Below are 22,665 nucleotides of genomic sequence, written 5' to 3' on the forward strand. Positions count from 1 at the left end.
GACCTGACAACTGCAGAATTAGGGATGTGATTGTTTAAAATATTGTGTCGTAGCAATATAACATATCATCCACTAAATTTGAGTTTTACAACATTTAAAAAGGGACTTTGTTTAATGTTTGCTGTTTGCTAGATATATATGACCGTTGAGAAAATTCCAACTTCTCCCTTTTTATGACTTGGATGCTGACGTGAATGTTGTTTATGATTACCCCGATGTGACATGAACCCATTAAAACAAAAAGATTTTTCACACGTCTGCATCTGTTTCAGCCAAGACTCCAGCTACACTCTGAAATCAACTTATTGCATTCGTAATCAAGCATGAAAAAAACTAAATGTTTTAGAGGTGGTGAATGGGATAACTTTGTGCTCTGGTGAGGCTTTGAGAGGATCGAATGTGTGGGGAATGCTCTTTAACAGAGTGGCCACAATTAGTCAGTATAATCAATGACATCGATGCTGAACATCCATCAGCTGTAATATTTTTAACCAGCAAATGTTTTTTTTTTGTTTGTTTTTTAATATTTTCTTTTCCTCAATATGTGTAATTTTGACTCCAGCATTGGTCCACTGTAGCCAGTGTTACAGTTTACAGTGTAAAAGGCTTCAAAAGTATGGTAGTATTTGAAATTATCCCAGTAGCAGAACAGTTTGGTTTGCTTCTCTCTTGCTTTTGAACTTGCATGTCATGTATTTTAGTACAGCCAAATTCACAATAAAGCTGTTCTCGTGTACATATCTGTTTCTGCTGCAGAACGAGTGTGACATAGAGACTGAAATGTGGTCCGTTAACGCTACATGTTGACCAGCAGTCGCTTCCAAGCTGCTGCTGTGAACTGCTGAAGTCCTGACAACAGCTGTGCTGTGAATTTATCTACGTTTTCATAGAATTTGAAGTGACTATTAAAGTCAGAGAACAGTTACACAATAAGGAAAAACAGAGCTGCTTTCCCTGCTCTGTCGATGTAAATATAAACTTGCTTATTGAGGGATTTAATCGAAACTTGGTTTTCTTTTAGACTTGCTCTACTGACTTTAATAATGAGTCCTCTTTTAAAATATTTTTGTCAAATTGGAGTTGCCAGTTCAAATTAAAGTTTTGCACTTGAATATGTAAAGCTTTGTTTACATTTCCTACTGTGATAAATCATGTGTTGACATACAATTTCTCAAAATAAAATGAACTTAAACGATATCGCTTTTTTTTTTTTGGGGGGGAAACTAATCGGTGAGATAGTTGCTAGTGGCAGCCCTGCTCTTACATTCAGCTGATCTCCAGGATGACACTCGCTTTGTTTGTGATGAGATAAGTGAAGCGACTGCAGAACTTCTGTGAGGGGATTTAAAACATATTTATAAGTATTTTGTACGTCAACAGTAAAGTTTAATGTCATGAGAATTGTTCCAGGGGGATTGTTGTATTTCAGTTATATTTTACTGTAGCTTCATACTTCTCACACTGTGTAACTGATTGCTTTTTCTTGTCTCTCTTTGTATCTCTGCAGATGTCATTCACACGGTGGGACCGATTGCACAGGGAGGAGTTGGAGAGACGGAGAGGAAAGCACTCAGGTCCTGCTACATGAACAGCCTGAAAACTGCAACTGAAAACGCTGCACGTTCCGTGGTGAGAACGGAGGGACGAGATAAATCTGAAGGAATAATGGCAGCGGGGGACAAACAGGGAGGGAGAGGAGAGAGGAAAGAAGGAAGGAAGGGGACAAAAGAGTACAGCAATTTAAGAGGTCAGGGTAAAAAGAGAAGATAAAGACAGAATCACTGAAGACTGTAACAGACAAAAAGGAAAAGGTGAGCAACAAAGAAAAAGAGAGAAAAGAGGCATGGATAAGAGGAAAGAAGAAAACGGAAGAAGTAGTGCAGTCCTGACTGTGACAAGATTCTATAGCTAAAAAAGAAACCTGAGCTAAAGGGAGAAGATTGATCACACATGGCTTTTTCAAAGAAAACTACATTCAAGCTGAGATTGATGGAGGAAGGCTAAAAAGAGGTAGGAGTGTCGAGTTGTAAGAAGGTTTTATGAAACACACCAGGCAGGAGGTTTCACAGAGAACGAAGTGTCAAAGTCAGAAAAAAAACACCCCAGCAACATGAAAATAAAGTCGGAGGGGCAGTCGAAGAGGACAGGTGCAATGCAGTGCATTTATAGTTTCACTTCTCAAGACAAGAATTTGAAACAGACGTAAAAATGGATCAGTCAAACCTTTTTTTTTTTTTTTTTTTTTTTACACGTACAAAAAGTTACAGCATTTATTGCAGCTTCTGCCCAAAAATTTCAAGTTGTATGTTCGTCTTTGGTATCGAGAAACTTGTGAGTAACATCTGCCCTCGATTTCAAGCTTCAAGCGCTGCGGTCAGGTTAAACGAACAGATCTGGAGACACAGGGAGCATCCTGGCATCTGCTCATACTGCCGTATTTGACAGCAGTTTGAGAATCTGCCAGATTTTAAGTTTACTGGTTGCTTGACTCAAACAAGAGCAGCGGTGGTGCACAAACTTGCCAAACATGAATCTTAATCCTTTGGGTTTTTATCATGTAAATCCCTATTTTGCTACTATTAAGCCAGTGAGTGTGGTAACTATATATTCTACAATGGGCTCTCTGTTTCCATTATTATTGGTGTGGTCCATTGACTGTATGCAGTCTGTGGTTTAGTCTGCCTTTACTGAGCCAGTTCTGAAGGATCTACAGTGGTCACTGGCAGGAAACTTACAGGAAACAATGCAAACGTACTTAAATGTTACTCTTTGTAATTTAACCTTCTCGATAGAAGCTGCTACTTCCCTGTTGCCTCTCCTACATACCTATCAGGGGTGTCTTATGAGACTTTAAGATACAACGTGATATGCACAGTGCTCACCACGGTGTTCAGAGCACCGTTTGAAGGAGTTGGTGGTGAATACCGGTAGGTGAAATTTTTAAACCCTTTTAGCAGGACTACATGACTGAACCATTCAGCATTTAATCTACCAGTATACCTCTCTACTTCATTTTCTGAGATAGGGGCCTTTAACTTTAAGGTGTGCAGAGTTATTTTGGGGGAATCTCAGCTTTGTTCACACATATTGCCACCTGACTGTGAAACACAGATTGGGCTTTCACCCTGACTTCCTGATAAAAACACTAATTTGTGTTGTATAACTCTGAGAATCAAGACACATGCAATATCAGCCTTTCTTCCACTTTGCCTCACGTTCCTGGCTGGATGCCTTCTTTATATTGGGCTCACAACATACAGTGATCAAAGTTAAACTAATTAGGCTTTGACTGCTCAACACAGTGACAAAGCATCGTAGTGCTGCACAAGGCAGCGGAAATATAGGATTTTCTTAGCGCAGCAGTGCTGTTGTGTTGTGATGTTTGACAGCCCCAATACCTTACTGATAATACAAACAGAACATTCCCGATGTAAGCACCAGATTGGCTCAAGATCCTGCATTTACAGATAAAGTCACAAATTTTGACTGGCTGAATATCAGAAAGTATACGGATACTGTGTTTACGCTGCAGGCTACTGTTGAATTGAGTAAATTTGATTGTGCAATTATTTGTGTCGTGTAAGAGATCAAGATAAAATGTAAATGTGCAATTTTACATGTAATTATTTCAGGTTCACTGTTCATATATTCATACATGTATGTATATGTTTGATATGTTTAATCTAGACAGAATTTTTACATGAGAACCATTGTATTTATTATTATTATTATTACTGTCATTTTACAACAACAATTTCACTGTTTCAGTCCAGTTCAATGAGGCAAAAGTGCTGCAAAGCTTTGTCCTGTCTTGACAGAGAAAACCTAATTTAAGTGTCCAGCCCTGGAATATCATGCCAGGTGTCTCCCAATACAGTTTTCTAACACTGTTTTTCTACTAAACCACGTTACTGACGTTAGTTTAGATTGTAATATCAGCTGGCTCTGCTGGCACACATAGGAAGGAGTTGGACAGTTTGTATGTATGTAGGCCTCTACCGGTGTTTGCCTCTCATGGTAACCAAAGGTGACTTGTTAGAGACCACAGCATCACGCAGGCCAAGCACATCTGGTACCTTCAGCTGCTGCTGCTGCTGCTTCAGACTAAAAAACAGGTTCACATTCTTTTGAAATCTAAAACAACACTCCAACACTCATGTGTACGTTGAAAAAATTGTTAGTCTTTTGTAGTCGTTCCTGCTGTTCACACTGGTTGTAAAGCAATAGTTGCCAAATCAGCTGCAATGTTCGTGATATTTGGAACAAAATCCACTGTCCTTATTCTGCACAAAGATGATCTCTAAAGTTCAGCTGAAGCTATTAATAGACTGGGTTAAAAAAAATTTACAATCTTTTAGTATGAAGTTATCTCTTTGTGTTTCATGACTGGTTCCTTGCTGAGGTGAAATTGGGGGGTTGTAAAAAGAAAGAAAAGAAAAAAAGAGGAAATTTGGTGCTAAAAAGGGCCGAACCCTCACATGAGGTTTGTGTGACCTGGAAATAATGAAATTGCTTAAATCATCCATCTCTTTGCAGACAGAATGAACAGGAAGAACAATTTGAGGGATCAGCAGTGCTTTTAACGTACACAAAGGCAGGCAAGGACTGTAAAGATCTGTTTTATATAGCAAGAGTAGAGAGATGACAGGTGAGAGAGATGAAATCAAAGAACTCAAAGTGAGGATGTTGTGCTTCGTGGTCCACATCTTCACCTCTGAGATAACAGTCTGAAGAAAGAAAAAACAACAACTGTCTTTTTAAACGCATTCAACTGCTAGAACATGAGTAACCTTTACTGTGAGAAAGCCACCGTGAGTTGTTAGACAAAGAGTTTCAGATGTCAGAATTAGAACTCCTTGTACGTGTTGCCAGTGGAAACAGCTGGATTTATCTGTGTTCCTATACCTTTCTTTTACCTGCTTGTCTTGTTGTTTGGACAAGTACCTTGGTCGCTCACAGCATGACGAAAAATGTCAATTATCTTTATTAAACCAACAGGACCCATTCATCTTCGCAGCCCACAGTTTGTTTGACTTTATTACACCCAAGTTGTTCTTCAGATGTATGCATCATCTTCAGTCCTCTGTGACCCGTTTTAGTGAAACACACTTGTTACTACATCAGTTACATTAAAGTGTTATAGATTCTAACTTTAATCTCATAAAAAAAATAAATGAAAGATATCTTCCACAGTGACGGTCTCCATACAACTTTCATGATTGTTATAGTTACGTCTGGTTAGCGCTGCTTGCTCTTCTGTGGATGACAAAGGAAGTGTTTCTGTGCCTGATCAACAACTTTAAATAGATGTGGAAGTCAGAGGGTGAAAAAAGGCTGCCATAAAAAACAATCAGAATGGACTCCATAGAGATCCAGCTGAGAGAGTGATTTCTGTGGTGTGTGTGTGTGTGTGTGTGTGTGTGTGTGTGTGTGTGTGTGCGTGTGTGTGTGTGTACTTGTATATGACTGTCTGTGTGAGAACCAGTTTGGGTTTTAGACATTGAGAGTGAGTTTGTTTGAGGAAAGTTAAAATCCTAACTTTCTGACGTGCTCTCAAAGGTGCTGGATTTACAGCTAAGGTTAACTTCAGGTTTGAGCTACGGTTGAGGGAAAGGAACAAGGGAATGTATTATGGTCGTGTCTGTGAGGGCTGAACAACAAAACCACTTCAAAATCACAATTTGAAACAATGCAATTAGGGAAAAGCAGAGGTTTGCAATTAAGGACATACATTATGCAGCACGTCTGAGCCAGGGTTTAAGCTGTAGTGTCAGTGGTTTTACAAATTTATGCTGCTCTCCTCGTCAGTAACTGTCGCGCTTTTGATGGTATCTCATGTGGCAATGCTCCATCACATTTTTTAAATCTATTACACAGTGAATATTAAACTGAAGCTTGACGCTCGAAAATAATTTTGAATATCACATAGCAAAGCCTTCCAGATAAATTGTAGTTGGATAATTTTCCCCAATCATTCAAACCGGGTGAGTGTCCTCGCAGAGTTAGATGTGCAGATGCGTGTGTGATGAAAGTATGCTCTTATGTGATCAACAGCAGACTGTAACCACTATGTTTGTCATCCTTTCTCTGCAGGCTTTCCCTTGCATCTCCACTGGAATCTACGGTTAGTGTCTGTGTTTATGTGTCTCTGCCTCAAAGCAGAGCAAATGCATGACATGTTCATCCACTGAGTCGCGTGTGTGAGAGTTATCAATTTTCATAGTATACTTGACAGCAACAGTAATCTGTGTGTGCCTGTGTCCATATGTTTAACAGACTGAATGTGCTCTCTATCGCATGCTTGCTTCCAGTCTGTCTGTTCAAACCAGAGTGCTGAGCCACCCGGTGCCACTTGTCACATTATCTCCTCCAGCCCAGAGGTGGTTCTCAGATTAACGCCTTGGATTATGACCGGCAGATTAAGATAGATTAGGCCGGAGATTGTGTCAGATTGCCTGTAATCCCCTTTACACTAGCAGGAGAGAGAGTTAAGGATAGTGCTTAAACACACCCCCGGGGTGGCTCTGGTGTGAAGGCCTCTTGTCAACACTTCTCTCCCATTGCTAGAAAGAGGAAAAGGCCAAAGTCCCGATTGACTCCGTTTGTTATTTGTGTCTTCCTCTTGGTTGCACCCGTTTCTCATCATCTTCCTATCTCTTTCCTCCTGAGTGTTTTGTAGGTCAGGGTGTTTGGAGAGCAACAAAAGGTTACATAATTTTACGAGATATAAGCAGCTTTCTGCCTCTACAGACAGCTACAGTTGAGTAGAAAGAAAGAAAGAAAGAAAGCAAATCTACTTTGCTCATTGTCTTATGAAGAATACTTGCAGAGTACGTTCAAAGAGAAAATGTTTGAAACAAAAAAAAAACACCAACAGCTTCTTTTTTTTATAATCTTGTTTCATTTCTAAAGAGCAAAGGAAAAGGATTTTTCTTTGGTTTTTCATTTAAAGCTGTGACTTAGCTGCAGTTAAAGGATGAAGCTGCTACTCATCACTGTTCCACCCTCTTTGTAATGTGATGAGGTTGAAAAATGATGTAGGGGTAATGCCAACATGACTGCCAGCCAGTCACAGTGGTAGTTTTTGAACAATGCTACAGAAGATGTATACCTGAGACATATATGGTGGGGCAACATAGCAACATTGCTGCTGCTCTTTACTCCCCACTGGTGTTTTCAGTCATTGTGGCTGATTAGACCTTAGCAAGGACATTTTGGAGGAAACATAATTGCTGCCTTGATTATATCCATTAGCAACATTTTTATCCACTCCAGGGAATTTCAGTTGTTTTTGACCACACAGGAGTTGAAGTAGGTGGTTGGGATGGATAATGGGTGTACAAAGTGCAGGATTTTGACCCCCGAGACCACAGTTCACATCTATGGGTATCAGTTTCTATAAACCCTTCAGTGAAGGCTGTGGGTAGATTGTGGTTTTGATTAAATAACTGAACAAGAAACATGTCCCTTGCTGTGCCTCAAGTCATTCAGTTTTTTTAGTATTTAACCACAACCATGATCTTTCTGTAACGTTAACCAAGACATCTGAGTTGCCTAAACGCAGAAATAAAAAAATGTTCAAAGGGCTGCATGATATTGGATGAAGCTGACAATAGGATATTTAGTTTTTCTGTCTTATAAACTGCAATATACAAAAAAAATCCAGTAGTTTTTACCGGGTGGCTTGAATAAGTCTAATGGAACGTACAAAGTTGTGGGCCTTTAAGTGCCCTGTTAATTCCTGCAGTGGAAAACATCTTCATATTTTCATTGTCAAGTGTGAACAAATGAAATATGATAACAGTGAATGTTCTTCTGTTTCATCAAGTGTTAGCCATAGACTGTACATATAAGGTGGATGTAACCCCTGAGTCTGAAAAGTGAAGCCAAAGCCTAAGTGCCCGAAACCTGCATTCTTTCCATTGGCTGGCAGAGGGCGAGTCCTCCGGCTCGAAAAAGAAGGCTTGAGTGTAGAAATCTATGAGAAAATGAGCCGACTTCTCACTTGATTTATTACCTCAATAAACATTTTCCAAATGAGTTTATGGTATAAACCGCTGGTTTCAACTCTCCTTTAACATAGCATGGTGGGATTTTTGTAAATTATGGACCCTTTTAGAGTAAAATAGGGCAAGAAAGCAGGGTATGCTTGAGGATGTGGCTAACTTGTGTTTGACAAGTTGTCTGGGTGTGCAGTGCTCTTGGGTTGTCTAAATATGTTGACTTCTGTGCAAAAAATTAAGATGCCCCCAACAAAAATCCTAAACTCAAGGCTTCAAAACTATTGTCCACAAACCAATGGGTGACATCTCAGTGGTTACATCCTTTCCTTTAATACAGCCTATTGGCATTTTTCAGTATACCGTAGTTATGAATGTGCTCTAATAGTTATGAAGCAGGGCTGATTATTCTGCTTAAAGAGAGAGTCTTGTGCCACAGAGGGCTGAGAATAGGCACATGAGGGGAAAATACCTGTGTAAGTAGTCATTAGATAAACTAAGACTACTTACCTTAATTGTAAGTCATTGAAAGGCAAACTTTCCCCATCAAGTAGTAAAAAAAAAAAAATTATATAACAAACCATAGCAGGGCCGTCATTTGCAGTGTGAATACTGCATTTGTTTGCTTTGATGCCCAAACAATCAGTGTGTCAGTGCCAGTTTCTCCCCTCATGTATTCTCCTATGTTAACATGCCGAGTCCTCTCCAGATGTATGGAATAATTACTCCATAATCACACAGTATGTGTTTGTTTGGAGCTGAGCGGTTTGGCCAGGTGATGAATTCTCATTGCCTTTGTGGCTGTATCCAGCGGTGGGGATAATTTTCCAGCAGTGAAAGGTCTCGGCTACTGGATGAATGTGGAAGAAGCACTGTAGTCTTTCTCCATCTGTCTCCTCGCAACCAACAAGTGTGTTGTGTCTAGCTCGCTGGGATAAGCCAGTTGGGATGAGACAAAGTGAGAAAACACACAACACTGAGTGTTAGAATAGTGGAAAGAAGAGCAGATACCTGTCTGGGAAAAAAAAACACAGCGGACGACAACCTAACGCAAACACACAGATCTGTCATTGCACCTGTTCTTGTGAAGTGTGTGCATATTCTTGATGTTGTGTGTGTGTGTGTGTGTGCTTGTTTGTTGGTGTAGGATATCCACCTGAGCAGGCTGTGCACGAGGCGCTAGCAACTGTGAGGGAGTATCTCGATGCACATCACGACAAGGTGGGTATGTACGTACTGTATATGTGTGTGTGTGTTTGTGTCTGCATGATTGGCAATTTTTCCCTACCATTTCCTCCAGGTATTATTTCTTTCACAGCTGTTGTTTTTGTTTTCTGGTGAGAGCGAGGAGACGAGTGCGCTGAGAAAACACATACACACACAATGACAACGCACACAAACATAAATTTAAACACACACTCCCAAGTTCTGGCTCTCATGCTCATGGCCAAGTCTGCGTTTTAATTGGCTCCTTGCGGGACTAAACCCGACTTAACACAAACACACACACGTACACACACGCACAGACACACACACACACTTTCTCTCTGGAGAAACACAAGCGGAGAACAGACAAAATGATGGAATAGATGACTGGAGGGGAGGGACGGAGGGAGAGAACAGGGTGATGGGAGATTGGAACAAAGCGGAAACTTTCCAATCAGTCATTTACATGCTCTAAACTCTCCTCCCCTCTTCCTCCTTCACTCCTTTGGTCTCCTCCCACTCCTCTTTTCAATCCTTCTCCCTCACTGTTACCACCATGCTGTTTCACCTCCCAGAGTGGGTATTGACGATGTTATTGTTAGCACTGGCATCTCAGGAGTCTCTGCAGCAATACCAGTCGACTGATGCCGTCAGCCGCTCCGCTCGCAGCAAATGAACACGAAACATTACACGTCTCGCCACAAAGGACGACAGTCAACAAGCCTTAAATGTCTGTAAATAAGACCAGAGAGCCAAATCAACAAGGTACTTACTTACATTCTGCCCACAAGTAGTTCCACTGTGTGCTTTAAAGGGAAAGAATTTTATTGTAAACAATTGAGATAATGAGACTGCGTTTATTTGCATACATATAAAGTAAGACTGTTCACCAGAGGAAATTAGGTTTGTTCTTTAATTGAACGTCCTCCATCTTACTTTTTTTTTTTTTACGGTGTGTTTTGTTGGGCTTGCTCTGGCTTGGAGTGCTGTAATGTGAAAATTGCAGACACAGTGAGACACAAAATGGACTCAAGACACGGGGCAATTTTCCAACACTCTGCATCAGATGTAATAAAAAAAATGAATTATTTATCAGTGAATCACCAACAAAACTGTTACAAGAAAGTAACGCCCAAGGCAGCTCATAAGTTTCATAGCTTTTTCTTTTTACAAATAAGAATCACAGAAAGTTTGAACAAAACTGTCCATTTCATGGCTGTTCTGAGGCCCAGCCCCCTCACTTACTCTTGCTATGGCTTTTCATTCTCTCAGTAGATGCTGTATGAAGATGAACAATAATTCTTGAATCTGGGGTTGCTGGAGTCTAAACTTCTGCAAAGACAAGACAGAGCAGAGGGCTGTACTACAAAGCAAGATAAGTGGGTTAGCGAGGTATCTGGAGCCTAAAGTCAGAGTTTTCAGTGTCATGAAGGTGGCTCCCTTTTTACCTGGATAGATCTCCATGGCAACTCAGGAGCAGGGAGCGGGAGCAGGTTATGTTCAGAGTTTAGGATTTAAATCAACTGGAAGAAGGGTGTGCCTTTAATCAAATCGTTTCCTGATGATTCTTTATGAGCGATGCAGATTCTGTGTGAAGCCGTGTAGTTACAGTGACGTCCGGTGTACATTGCGTTGTCATGGGAACCCGATGTGTATTTAGTTGGTGATGCAGAAATCACATAAATATGTTTTTATGTTTGGGTCTGATTTGCTGTCAGGTCCGTTTACACAGCTGGTACTGCAGCTGATAGAAAACAGATGAGAAAATGGATTATTCTACTGGTATTTATTACAGAGAATTTTCAGTCAGTAAGATTCATTTTACTTTGATTTGGGCACAAACTAAAGTGATATCCTGCATTATGGGGCAGTGTTGGACAGAAATTCCCTTCAGGACAATATCATGTCTAAACATATGAAGTTTAAAGTTTAACTTTAATGTCAGTTGGCAAAAAGCAGCTGCATTTATCGGTAAAATAAATATGTTACATATGTTTAACAGTTTTCTACCAGCGTTCCTGTGTTGCATCATTTGCAGTCGCAGTGCTTTTTGCTGTCAAAAATGTTTATATTCCTTGTTGTTCTCCGTCCTGAAAACCTGTTGAATATTGAATGTGTGGAAGAAAAGTTACATGATATGTTAAACTCCCCCTTTTAAATGAACGCGCACAGAGTTTGTAGCAGAAAGCCTGAGCTAACAAAGAAAGCTGATAACCACCTTTGTGATACTTGTTATCTTTTGTTTGGGCTTCAGTTTTTGTCTCTTCGACTCAAATAAAGAGTCCTGGCTATGTCAAACTTGCTTCATTGTACAGCCCTCAGAACCGTTAATGTTAGCCTAAACTCTGAAAGCATCCAGATTCTAACAGTAACGGTAACATTGAACTATTAGCTAAAGATGTGCTAACCCTCAGCCTCAGCTGAAGTATCCAGGTTATGATATAAAGTACAAACAGTCCATTCCTCACACTTGTGCTCTGAAGTTTGTAGTTGTTGAGCAGGTTAAAAAAAATACATTGTGCTATATGAAGTCCTGTGTGCGCCTCTATGGAAACAGTACGACCAGAAATATCTAGAAATCTATAATAAAAAAAAAAAAACATTAAATTAAATTAAAAAAGAAAGTGGAAGTTCAACTTGTTTTATTTGAATAAATGAAGAAAAAGTCCAACTGCCCACAGGTGTTACCAAGACAACAACAAAGAAAGAGAAACAGATCCATGTATTTTACTGTTTTTTGTTTCCATACTTGTAAGACCCTGAATGTTTTTGTCATATTACTCTTAGTAACAGCTGAGTAACTGATGGCTTCATGGTTGCAACAATTAGCACAGCATTTCCTGTTTTTGTTGCAGGATCTGGTTAATGTTGGGTTGTTGTTTCTTTAGCTAAATGAGACATTTAGAATAAAGGGATTCTCATGAATTATCCCAATTTTAAGCTTATGTTTTGTTAATTTCAAAATTCATGATAGAATCACAAGTCACACAGGATTAGTTAAGTAACTGTAAGAAAACTGAATTTCAGACGATTCTTTCTGTTTTTACAGTTTCTGACTCTGCTAAACTGTGTAATTTTGCCTCTTTTTTTTCTTTCTTATTTTTTTCTTTTTCTTTAAGAGATATGATTTTCAAATCTGCCAAGATATTAAGCCATAATTGGACAATCACTGTTTTCGGACAAAGTTTAGCAAATCATCAGATGGATGTTAAAACGGATCTTGGGAAGGAGTCCCAAAAATACTTCGAGAAAACTGGGAAATTAACCATCTACTATCACATGTTTTAAAATTAGTTATTTTTTTAAATTCACAAAAGGCTATGCGAGTTCATGTGGCTCCTAAAGTGTAAACGGTCCACCAGTACCAGTGTATTTACCAAAACAGGTCAGTGAGTAACAAATGCGTGTGTAATGTGTTTCTATTAAAGACGAGCAATCTTCAGAAAGCCATTACGTTAATTTGATTTCATTGATAGCTTTAGCTTCTCCAGGCTCTGTGTTGCACTGGTGTCAAAATTAGTTCCCCACTGCTCCGGTTTTGTGGCGCGAGTGCAGGCACCTTAGTGTCGAGGTTATAGATTTTGATTCTTAGCCTTGGGGTTGTAGTTGCATACCACACATTTCCATGTCTTCCCTGTTAGCCTGCATGCAAATCCTGGTGAGTGATGGTAATTGTGCAGCAAACAGGGACTGAAAAACACGGGCTGCAGGCTAGCAGGCTGTTGAAAGATCTGTTCTTGAAAACAATGAGACTTAAACTCCCACACCAGGCAGAAAGTGGTAGAAGCAGCCTGGCTATAAATTGCACTGTTTTGCCCAAAACTGAGAAATCAAACCCTTTGTAGAGACATTAGAGTGGTAGTAATGTTTGTCAGATTCAGAGCACACTGGAGCTTATATCCCTCAAAGCATCTTTTTACTGTAGCTACAGTAACTTTAATCATCAGGCTATATCTGGAGCTGTGCACTGTGCTGAATGTCCAGATACACAGAACATCATATAAATATTATAGACTGCAGAGACAGGATCTAAACAACACAGAGCATAAAGATTCTTTATTGTTGTACAATAGCTGCACTCTCTTGGCCAGTGTCTTAATGGCTGTGTGCGTGATGATGGTGATGATAATGGTGGTCGACAGAATTTTGTGCCAGATTGAGTCGAATACTGTTTCACACACATTAATGAAAGAAACTGAAGGCCTCGCACCAAATTCACACACTCTGTGTAACACTCAGGGGCATGCACAAAAACACAAAAAGTTGTTTTTCTCGTTTATGTAGACATCCACACACACACACACACACACACACACACATACAGAAACACCTATAAACCATCTCTTACCCCTTTCTTTCTCTCTCGTTCTTTCTCACACAAACTGTTTCTCTTTCTGCGTATTTCCAGCTCGCTGTCCCCAGCAGGCAGTGTAATAAGCGCTTTGTCGTGGCATGATCATAATAGGGAGCTAATAGCGGAGTAATGGACTGATGCATTAGCTGCATTCTTCTGATATTGCTGTTGCACAGTGGGACACACTTCTACATTGTTCCCCCCTGCAACTGATGAATTCACAGTTATTGCATATGCTTGTAATAAAGGTCATTTGTGTGTGTGTGTGTCAGCTGGACAGAGTCATCTTCTGTGTGTTCTTGCCGACGGATAAGGAGCTGTATCTGCAGAACCTCCCGCTCTACTTCCCTGCTGGTGAGTTGTCTTTCTCTGTCTCTGACACACTCATGCTCCCATATATATATATATATATATATATNTTTCATTCCATATATTCAGAGTTTCATTCTATATATTCAGACTGTTACACACACACACACACACACACACACACACATATATATATATAATTTCCTAAACGGCATGCCATAAATAAATATATATATATGTACACACACACACACACACACACACACACACACACACACACACTCCTATTTACAGTGACGACAGCTCAGCTCAGCTCAATTTAGCTACACACACAAATAGAGACAAACGCAATCGTGTGATAAATACTATGCATCATCCACTGTGTGCTATTTGCACATCCAGGACATTCACATGTACAGGAGGTCATTAGAAACAAAGTACAGTGTGAACATAGGCTGCTTAAATGTATTTAATTACACTGAAAAAACACCCACATACACAGAGCACAGTGTTCTGAACCACATGAATGCTTAATAACGTGTTTTTTCAGTGCATTCAGACGTACTGACATACAGTACATATGAGGCATCATCATTTACATTAATTAGCATTAATTGGCCTTAAGCTGACAGGCTATTTATTTATTTAACTGATTTAGTTTTTCACAGCACAAATTCCATTGATTAATAATAACTGTCTTTGTGTCAGACATTTGTTGTGCTGAGTTAAGACCCAGTGTTAAATGCCAAAAGTGATATGGCATTAAGCTGAAATGTAAAAATGATAATTTATGTGGAGTTGAGTACGGAAACTATTTTTTGACAAGCTGCAGTTTATCCACACACTGATCTACATCAGTAACATAGTTGCCAGATGCAGTTTTATTCATTCTATTCTATGTAAAGCATGGAGAGAAAGCACTTCACCTTGGTCATGCAGTGGTTAATAGCGTTCTAGGTATTTTATTACTTAGCCGCTGTATACTGTATTCAATCATTCAGATAGTGAAAAAAAAGCCAAGTGTAGCAGCAGGCAAGCGCCATTCAAGACTGACTAAAGTCAGATTCTTCAGACCACTTCAGAAGTATTCCAGGCAAGTGTTGAAGACGCTTGAATGTGTCCTAGAGGAAGTAGTGATCTGTATGACTGAGGATGCAGATGAACACAGGGCCTACAGAGCTGAGCAGAAAGTCATTCTAGATAGTTTTTATATACCAATTAATGCTTTCCTTTTTTTTTACAACCTAGCTGCTGAAGTGTACATTTTATGGGATGTGAACAAAAAGTTCCGAGACTGTGCCAATAAAAAGACTAAAACTCATTTGTGCTGATCCTGAACAGGCCAGTTAGGTCAGTTTGATGCAGAATTTGAAGTTTCCTCTCAGCCTAATTTTAAGGTCCATAGTGAATTTGCAAATGCACAGCTGCAAGTTATCTTAACTTCCAGAGAGAGTTTCAAATGTGGCAGGAGAGCTGGGAGCAGTGTATCGCTGCACAAAATGGTTACTTTGGATGTGATGTGAGCCATATTTAAATCAGGTAGGTTTTATTTTCTTTCGTGGAGACAGTCTTGGCAGTTTCTTCCTCTGAAGAAGATTTTTTCTCTGTTACTACAAGATTTCTGGTGACCTCTGAGCTGAGCAGGACCAACTAACTTACAGCCTGGAACGCTTGCAGTCAGACTGATTATCGTGCTAACAAATGCATACTGTGGCTAAGGGTAAATCAAAAGTGTGTTCCATTGAATCTGAGACACTCGTCTTGAGAAAAGATGCACAATCACTCCCCTTAGCTGTTGTTTTTTTCATCTCAGAACCAAAGTAAAACAATATATTTCCCAAAATGCTCTTTCAACAGAGTTAGAACTCTGAGAGTGAAGAAAGTCTGTGTCCTTCACTTTTCAAGTTTTGTGTTTCTTTTAAATATTTTATTTCATTCTGTATTTTGCCTTCATTTCTGTGTCCCTTTAGCCTGACCAGTGACAGCAGCCTGTTGTGCAGGTAACCAGCATGGTGTGTTCATGTGTAGTTTTTTTTATGTCGACAGGAATAATTGCCGTTAGTCTGTCTGTAGATGAGCAGTCTTTCCTTCTGTATAAAACGTAGATTGTGTGTCATAGAGGGGAACTCTAACTAACTAACATTTCCTCCAAATAGCACATATTTTGGGAATAAATTGCCAGTGTTCAGACCTCAGTTACATGAAAAGTGGCATTCTGTGCATTCCTGAATGCAGCAGCTGGCCTCAAGCAAGCTACTGTACAAACTGTTGCAAAGGAAAAGAAGACGTAAAAGCTTTTCCCTTCAATGCTGAGAAGTGTCTGACTTAAATGGGGGGCACAGACACATTTTTAGCTTCCAAGGTTCTTTCTTCATTCTGCAAATCCTGTCTCACCTGATTTCCAAAATAGACTAAAAGGAAAGTATTGTGGCATCGTTGCCGATTGATCTGTATGGTTAAATGAAGTTTAGTAAATACGTAAATTTTATTTAATTTTATGTTGGCTCGAGCTGTGACATGATGACTTCACCCATTTGTTTTGATTACACCATTGATTTATAGTGTCCTTATGCCAAGCAGTCTGGCTCCTAAGCATGATCAGTCATTCACTCAATTATTCAAATTAAGCATCGGTATTACAACTGCAGCCTTAACCCCTAATGTCTTGCTTTACCACTACTATAAATCAAACTCACCTCTTGCCTCCAAAACATTTTGAGAGAGAGGTCTTAACAGTTCAATGCACTGTGCATTTATAAAATAGTTATGTCTTTCATTTGACTGGCCACACATCTTCTGCCAAACTCAAGACGAGCACAACTATCAGAAAACTGCTGAAGAGAAATCTCACAAATTTCCACCTACGCAGCTTTTATGCAGCTGCACAGTCCTGAATTTAATTTAGTCAAAAATTTGGTTCAGTTATTCAGGTGTAGCCAGGTCACTAAAGTCACCATATTCTCGATACGCAGGAAGAAGTTGGTGACACGGACCAAAACTAGCACCTTTACAATCACCTCTCTTTGTGCTTTCTGGCAGATGCAACGCACTCAAAGAATGTGTTAAAAGCAGAAATAGTCACTGATTAGAAGCTCAGTCGAGGAAAATCAGAGTGTTCACAATACAATGTCGTGTCTGTTCTGAATCTCATCAGTGTAGGCTGAATATTGCTACTCTCAGAGCTCATCACAGGCCGGACCAAGGTTACTCTTCAAACATAACACAGAAGCTCAGAGGCTCCACATGTCTCAATAGCTGCAGCAGATGAGGAACAAATGTCTATGTGTACGTGGCTTCTCCATGACCTTTGGAAACACTGTGACTATGACAAAGTAACGTGAGGCTTAAGGCTGCTGATGGAGTCAGAGTGACCATTTTGTCCATAATCCAGAGCAATAGTGGCAGAAATTCCTCCACAAAATTAACATAAATGAGAAAAAGTTAACACCAACAATTAACTGCTACAAGCAGGTAAACGTCACACACCACAACAATAGATCCAAAGCAGTGAACCAATGCAGGAATACTGTGTTCAATTTTAAATGAAGTGAGAAATTTCCTGAAATGTTTCTGGGGTTTGAATACATTACGCTGTATATTGTTCATATGGTGTATACAGCATATAGCATATTACATTTATCTTCATTTTCTTACAATTCACAATATGTTGTAAGATGCGTTGGCAGCAGCTGAAGTTTAGATCATATACAAACTTGAACACATAAGACAATCAAAAAAACCTTCATAAAATGAGGATTTGCATTTTACTTGCAGTACATGTGACCTGACAGAGAAGGAGTTACAGAAGAGTCAGTCAAAATGAAAGAGAAGCAGCCTGTTTAACATAAGATCAGAATATAATCAACCTTGCCACCATATCTCGCTCGTAAACTCAGACACTGGGATAAGAGTCTTATTTTTCAATCTTTTTGTGGACAGATTGAACCAGTAATGGCAGAAAACCAGGAAGGATTTGTCTTTCTTTTTCATTTTGGTCTCAGGGAAGATCAATTGCTAAAAAATAATGAGATCTTAAATTGTGATGCACTTGTACTTGATACAAAAAGTGTTGTGTGGCTTACAGTGTAACAGTGACTAAGTAGAAGTCACACACTAACACACAGCATCATGTGCAGGTGTGAGTGTATTTTAAGCCAGTCCCACAAACACCTTAATGCTGACTAATACTCACTGGAGCATTGACTATGTATAAATCCGCTGCTGAAAATATATAGTTCCTGATTAAAAAACACTGTTTATTCATGTTTGGGTAAAGTTTGATTAAAAACTACAGTAGTTTAGGAAATACATTTATGTATCTGTCACTTGTTTTTAAAATGCATGTCTTCTACAGAGCTGTGAAAAAGTATTTGCCCCCTTTTTTAAATATTTCCCCGACTTAAATCTTTAAGACCATCAAACAAATTTAAATATTAGACAAAAATAACCCAAATAAACACAAAATGCAGTTTGTAAATGAGGATTTACCGTTTTAAGGGAAAACAAGCTATCCACAACCTACCTAGCCCTATGTGAAAACGTAATTGCCCCCCCTTGTCAAATCTTGAATCAGCTGTGGCTAATCACATTTTTTTGTATAGCTGAATTGAATTCAATTTCAGTGACCACACCCAAGCCTGATCACCTCCAGATCTGTTCAATCAAGAAATCACTCAAATAGAACCTGTCTGACAAAATGAAGTCAACCAAAAAAATCTCAAAAAGCTGCAACAAAATGCTGCGATCCAAAGAAATTCAAGAACAGATGAGAAATAAAGTCATTGACGTCTATCAGTCTGGAAAGAGCTTAAAACCATTTCTAAAGCTTTAGGACTCCAGTGAACCACGGTGAGAACCATTATCCACAAATGGAGAAAACATGGAACAGTGGTGAACCTTCTCATGGGTGGCTGGCTGACCAAAATGACCCCAAGAGCACAGCGACGACTCATCCAGGAGGTCATAAAGGAACCCAGGACAACATGTAAAGAACTGCAGGCCTCCTTTGCCTCAGTTCAGGTCAGTGTTCATGACTCAACAATAAGGAGGAGACAGGGCCAACATGGCATCCATGGCTGAGTTCCAAGGCAGAAACCACTGATGACCAAAAAGAACATAAAGGCTCATCTTACTTTTGCAAACAAACATCTGAATGATCCCCAAGACTTTTGGGAGAATATTCTGTGGACTGATGAGATGAAAGTTGAACTTCTTGGAAGGTGTGAGTCTTGTTCCATCTGACTACAGTAGTCAGGTATTGACAGAGAGAAAATTATAGAATAACCACAGCCCTGTTTTTTTAACAGTTTGAAGTAAATCTCAGGTACTGTACAACACAGGGCGATAAGCGGAAAATCAAAAAGTCTAATATCAAATAAATATATCAAATAAAAGGCAGTGTAGTATCTAAAGTAAAAATTGAGGTTATCTACAGAACGTGGCTGGAAATAGTGTCTGTAATCAATTCCAACCACAGAACCTGTGCTTCTTGGTGGCAGAATTTAGAGACATTCACAGGGAAAAAAGCAGCAGTGAAGCCACTGTCTGCTGCCTGCTTGGCACTAAATGGAAGACAGACACAGTTAACGAATAGCTGGTGAGCATTTGGCAGCTAAAGTACCAGATATTTCCCTCGGGAGTTGGTAGAGAATGAAAACAGAGCTAAAATGAGAGTGAATGTGGGGCTTTCTTTTGCCAAATGTTGTGCTTTTTGCCTACATGTTTGCTGTAACGACTTAGCGAGGTCACAATATATCAGTGTTGTCCGAGGAGTCCGGTTGCTTTTATAATGAAGCTCCGAGGATTACAGTGACCTGGATAACTGAGAATGTACACAGACGTGTATCAGTGTTGTGTTTACGGCTTGTGCCTCTGCCCACAGCTGGCCAAAGAGTCAGTTAAAATTGTTTTTATATTAGCTTTGATTTCACGGTCGGATTGTAAAGTTATTTTATGCAGTGAATAATGAACCATGAGTTCATGCAGCTTCAGAGTTAGAGGGTTTGTTTTCCTACTGCTGTGATGAGGCAAACTCGTAGCTTCCACTCAACGCACTCAAGTTTCAAACTGTGACACAGCGTCACCTCGACACATGAAGCATGAAATCAGCACTTTTGCGTCTTCACACCGAGTTGGTTGACTGAAGAGGATTTTTTTTTGTGTGTGTGTGTTTTTGTTTTTTTTTTTCCAAAAACAACGCAGGTGTGTCCCTTTAAAAAGTCTCTGCGAGTGGTTGCCGTCTTTGTCCTCTAATGGATGTGCAGCAGATTTTGTAGCAGCAGTGAGCGAGCAGTAGTGGTGCTTGGCTGGTAGATGGACCGGAACTGTCTGTCTGTGTGACAGAGCTGCTGCAGGCAGGCCTCCAAGTCTCTACTATAAACCTTATGTGTCTCCAACACCTGGCACTACCTGTGCTGGCTGTCCGTTTGATGTGTATGTGCGTGTGTTTGCATGTTTTGAGTGAGTCCTCAGCCATGTTGGACTGAGAGCAACTAATCCTCGCTAACAGATCCCTCTGAAGCAACCACATGCTCCAAAAGCCAAAATGCTATTAACCGCTGCATGACCAAGGTGAAATGCTCTCTCTCAGTGTTTTACAAGTTTCAATGTTTTTCCTCTGTCAGCTCCCACGAAGGCCACTGTCAAGAGTAAACTCTAAGAGGGTGGACTTGTCAGATTTGGTTGCTGTGGCTACACACCGCTACACTCAACATCCAGATCCCTCCTCCTCCTCTTCCTCCTCGCTGTCGACACAGATCAAGACCTTCTTCAGCAGGAAGATAAGTTGTAAATGGCTGATTGCTTTTTTGAAGTGCACACCGGCTCTCCTGCAGATGTTGAGTAGTTTTTCTGTTTTTCCCCCGCTAATGACTGAGGTTAAGAGAAGTGTTGTGACGAAGGTGAGAAATGATTTTGACAATTCTCATGAAAAATCGACTGTGTGTCTCTTGAGCTGCGCTCTCCCTGTGATCACTGGTGACTTTGCATCAGACTTACAACCCCCCCATGAATTATGTGTCTTGTGTGCTTCGGCATTTGAATGCTTGGATTCATGTGTGTATGTGTGTGTGAGCGACACGCCACAAAAGCTTATTAAAACAAATCTCACGGGCTTCTTGAGTGTGTGAAGTGATTATTTCTCTGGATGAGTCAATCATATCAACACTTCACATGAATATTTCCTTCTCCATTCTCTTACATCTGCTGTGAAGACAGAAAGAGGAGGAAAGTAAATTAGTAGATTTAGTCCAAGTAGGTTCAGAGTATTTCTGTTATATATTACTTTATACTTTATCTTCCCTCCCGCTCAGAGCAATATATTATAATATGTAGTTATTATGAAGAGTCAGATTTTACTCACAACACATATGTGCTTCTAAAGTATGATAATTTGTTAATAAACAGCAGCACATAAAGGCTTGGAAGAAGTAGGACTGCTTGTGTCTGGTTATGTTAGATATATACTATATTTATAATGTGTGTAATAAATAATGCATAGTGCAGCAGATGTATGCAAAACAGAGCTACAATGATTAATGGTTAATCAATCAGTGGTGTCTGTTAAAGCAATTGTTTTGATAATGGATTCATCTGTTTAAGCAAAGTATTACTTTATTTATGTAGCACCTTTGAGACCAATGAAATGTAGTTCAATGTGCTTTCCAAGTGACAAAACAACGCACGGTTGAAATGGATGTAGAGAATAATGCACACCAAAACAATAGAATAAAACAAACAAAATAAGTAAGCGTTTCCATGACACGAGAAAAGCGGAAGATAAATGTAATAATGATCTAAAGATAGAAATACATAATAATTATTACACAAAGTATTGTTCATGTTCAAACTGTAGAATGATATTAAAGTAAATATTAATACATAAGTACTTTATTGCTATTCATAATAATTATATGAATTCACACTACCACATTCTTAAAATTGAATATTTTCGGTTTTCTTTGCTCCTCTATAGTCAACTGAATTTATTTCTGTGGTGGAACTTTGAGGACGTCATCTTAGCTTTGGAGAAACACGGATTAACATTTTTCACCATTTTCTTACATTTTTTTTTTTTTTTAGACCAAACAGCTCATCAGTTAATCAAGAAAATAATTAACAAATTAATTGACAATGAAAATAAATGTTAGTAGCAGCTCTAATGCAGAAATATATTTACAAAAAGTCATTTTCACTGTAAATCAAACACATCAGTGGTTTATTTTGGTAGTTTGTACTAAAAATATGCTTTTTAACTTAATAAAATGTATTTTTATTGTCACCATGATTCCACAGAAAGATAGAAAGCTAACATTAAATTATCATTGAGCCCTTTTCATCATAATTAACTAATTAAATATATATATGTTTATTCAGATATGACTCTTAAAGGGCTCATTCTGGATTATAAACTGTTTCTGTTTGATTCCTAAAATCTGCATTGGCTGATTGCATGATAACTTGTGCGCACAGCATTGACTTCTTATCACCTTTTAGGTTCATACAGTGAACTTGTTATCATACAGTTGCCTATTTACACATCGTGCTGTTACAGAAGAACATTAGTATTCATTTGGAGTCATGTTTGTAATATCTGGCTTTTAAGCTGCTACAGGCTCCACTGTGTTCGCCTGCTACTCTTCTAACTGTGTCTAAGTGGTTGATGCCGAGCAGGTAGCGAACAGTCGGTTGTAATGCTGCTTCTCTGAAAACAGATGGATGCTAAACCCCAACACGAAGCGGTCAATTTATGGATCAAGCTGAAACTCTCTGTAAAGTTCTGTAAAGCTGAAGGCAGCT

The 22,665-nt window shown here is 39.3% G+C and overlaps 1 protein-coding gene across 1 annotated transcript; it reads left to right on the plus strand.

Moving 5' to 3' along the window:
* Positions 1-161: 161 nt before the first annotated feature.
* On the plus strand, positions 162-20,981 carry LOC103366584 (O-acetyl-ADP-ribose deacetylase MACROD1-like). The gene is made up of 7 exons (XM_008294353.1): positions 162-167; positions 493-502; positions 1,508-1,629; positions 6,094-6,124; positions 9,148-9,221; positions 13,833-13,914; positions 20,493-20,981. The coding sequence occupies exons 2-7, from the start codon at positions 499-501 to the stop codon at positions 20,525-20,527; spliced, it is 348 nt and encodes a 115-aa protein (XP_008292575.1). The 5' UTR covers positions 162-167; positions 493-498; the 3' UTR covers positions 20,528-20,981.
* Positions 20,982-22,665: the final 1,684 nt, after the last annotated feature.

This window comes from Stegastes partitus, unplaced genomic scaffold, assembly GCF_000690725.1.
Source record: "Stegastes partitus isolate 25-593 unplaced genomic scaffold, Stegastes_partitus-1.0.2 Scaffold955, whole genome shotgun sequence".
In the NCBI taxonomy this organism is placed as follows: Eukaryota; Metazoa; Chordata; class Actinopteri; family Pomacentridae; genus Stegastes; species Stegastes partitus.